General features: G+C 41.7%; 1 protein-coding gene across 3 annotated transcripts in view; it reads left to right on the top strand.

Moving 5' to 3' along the window:
• Positions 1-2,808, top strand: part of WWTR1 (WW domain containing transcription regulator 1) — a 154,424-nt gene that overhangs the window by 141,221 nt on the left and 10,395 nt on the right. For all 3 annotated transcript variants that reach the window (XM_011958940.1, XM_011958938.1, XM_011958939.1), the window contains exon 5: positions 2,211-2,344. In XM_011958940.1, the coding sequence (XP_011814330.1) occupies positions 2,211-2,344 (134 nt within the window). The remainder of the gene's footprint in view (positions 1-2,210; positions 2,345-2,808) is intronic.

Below are 2,808 nucleotides of genomic sequence, written 5' to 3'. Positions count from 1 at the left end.
ACATTTTTTCAAACTGTGGCTCAGGGTATATGAGTGTGCTTGAGGGATGGGGACTGGTGGGGTCCAGGCTTTTTATGCCAGATTCAATCCCTGTTGTTCCTTCTGAGGCTTTCAGGAAAACTTTGGTTGAATAATAAGGTTTCTAATGCACCCTGTCTGCCATGTTAAAAACAACTATCAGAAAGTAATTTGATTTTTCTAGGTTTATTCAGAAGGCACTTCCAAGATTTAGATGGTGAATGAAAATAACTTTTTACCAAAAAAAATCTCCATTTTTTGATTTGCTTTTTATAGATTCCTGAATAAAATTTGTTAGTTCGGTATTCGATTATTTGCAATTTAGATGAACAGAAGTGAGCCAGAGACCCTTTCCAACTAGAAGATTTATTTCAGTATAAGTTAACAATACAGTGTTTTTTGTTTTGTTTTTTGTTTTTTGTTTTTAATCAATCAGGTCTCTCATGGTTTGTAACAGCACAACGAACTCTAGTAACTGAAAATTTTTATAGCCGATGACTTCACTAGGACTTGTCTAGACAGCAGTTACCCTCTAAAGTCACAGCATGTTAGAGCTGGAAGAGACCTAACAAAGATACTGTAATTTAGAAGTCCTAAATGTTCTGTTTGCCATGGTAGCCGTGGTTTTACGGTTTGAGGGACAGTGAGACCAATGACTTCAGCATGGAAAGTGGGAAACTGATAGGCATAAATATGGGGAAAGGCCTAACCTTGGTTTGGGATGCAAATGTAAACATAAAAGTATTCTCTGGAAACAGCAGCAAATTTGAAAGGAATTTGATGTCTGGTTATGTTTGTCAAAAAAAGAGAGACTCCTGGAGATCATACCTAGAGAAAGTAATTGCAGTCAGTAAATTTGTAGCATTTTGGATGGACTCTCCTTGGCAATGTAATGCTAGCTTTTATAAAATAATGTTTATATTATTTGTTTTTTTCTAACAAAATCCATATGCTGTGAAACAGTTACTTGTCTGTGGGATTTGGATTGGATCTACATGTTTCCCCAATCTTCAGCATTTTAGTCAACGAAGTAGTCAAATGGATTGACTTTTTTTTTTTTCTTTTTTTTTTTGAGACAGCTTCTCACTCTGTCATCCAGGCTGGAGTGCAATGGCGTGATCTCTGCTCACTTTAGTCTCAACCTCCCAGGCACAGGGCTCCTCCTACCTCAGCCTCCCAAGTAACGCCAGGCCCAGCTAATTTTTGTATTTTTTGTAGAGACAAGGTTTCACCATGTTGCCCAGGCTGGTCTCGAACTTGTGGGCTCCAGTGATCTGCCCACCTCGACCTCCCAAAGTGCTGGGATTATGGACTGTGAGCCACTGCCCCTGGCCACTGATTGACTTTTCAAAGTAAACTTTCAACTCATTGTTTTGCTGTCCTGTCTGTAAACATAAAACTGCCAGATGCAATTTAATGTAGAGCCTGGACTCTGTAATTCCACAGTTTTACTGGCCTGTAAGTGGCAAAGACCAGAATGTACCTTATAGTCCAGAGGAATCTGATTACGTTGATTGATATAGATTTGGTTTGAGAACCTGAGATAGAAATAGCCTTGTCTCTGAGAAGTGTTTTGAGAGGACTTTCTCTGATTTGGGTGTTTAAATAATTGCATGGGTGGGATGATTGCAACAGTAAGTGCCCTTAGGTCAAATAATAGCTGAGCTTCCCATTAACTTTGTGAATGTGAAGTGACTTAATGTCTGTAAGACTTTCTTCAAAGAAAGAATACCAGTGGTTGCCTGGTGATTTTGACTTGCTGGGAGTAAATACACAGTGCTTTGTATTTGGTGAAAAGTTTTTGTTTTTTTGAGACGGAGTCTCTCTCTGTCTCCCAGGCTGGAGTGCAGTGGCCGGATCTCAGCTCACTGCAAGCTCCGCCTCCTGGATTCACGCCATTCTCCTGCCTCAGCTTCCGGAGTAGCTGGGACTACAGGCGCCCGCCACCTTGCCTGGCTAGTTTTTTGTGTTTTTTTAGTAGAGATGGGGTTTCACTGTGTTGGCCAGGATGGTCTCGATTTCCTGACCTCGTGAGCCGCCCGTCTCGGCTTACCAAAGTGCTGGGATTACAGGCTTGAGCCACCGCGCCCGGCCTGGTGAAAAGTTTTGATGTGACGTACACTCTGCTCCATGCCTTGTGACAATGAGTGAATGACTCTTGCTTCCCACTCTGACTGTTGTTACTTCTGTAGGAAGCTGCCCTCTGTCGACAGCTCCCCATGGAAGCTGAGACTCTTGCTCCAGTTCAGGCTGCTGTCAACCCACCCACGATGACCCCAGACATGAGATCCATCACTAATAATAGCTCAGATCCTTTCCTCAATGGGTAAGTTAATATTTGGGGGCCACTTATTTTTGTTCTCTTTGTTATGTGATCTAGACTATAATACGATCTTTGTTTACATTGGGAAGAGGTGGAGAGCTTGAGGGTTGAGGGTGAGGATAAAGGGAGGAAGTGGGAGGAGCTGGCAGAAAATAGAAAGGCAGGGGAAGTCATCTACCTTTTAAAAAAATTTCCAAATTAAAAAATTAGTGATAGGACATAGAACAAACCCTTAGTCAAGAATTTGAAAATGGGCATGAATTTATATTTTTAAACATGATAGTGTTGTCTAGTACTTATACTTGGAAGAATCTTGTGGTTTTATGTAACCAACAGGGGATAAAAGCATGCCATACGGCAAGTTGAGAACAGAATAATTAAGAGATGATGTTCGGCCAGGCGCAGTGGCTTATGCCTGTAATCCCAGCACTTTGGGAGGCCGAGGCAGGCGAATCACCTGAGATCGG

This window comes from Colobus angolensis, unplaced genomic scaffold, assembly GCF_000951035.1.
Source record: "Colobus angolensis palliatus isolate OR3802 unplaced genomic scaffold, Cang.pa_1.0 Scaffold48, whole genome shotgun sequence".
Lineage (NCBI taxonomy): Eukaryota > Metazoa > Chordata > Mammalia > Primates > Cercopithecidae > Colobus > Colobus angolensis.
Note: the sequence above shows the minus strand (reverse complement) of the source record. Positions and strands in the feature narration are given on the sequence as shown.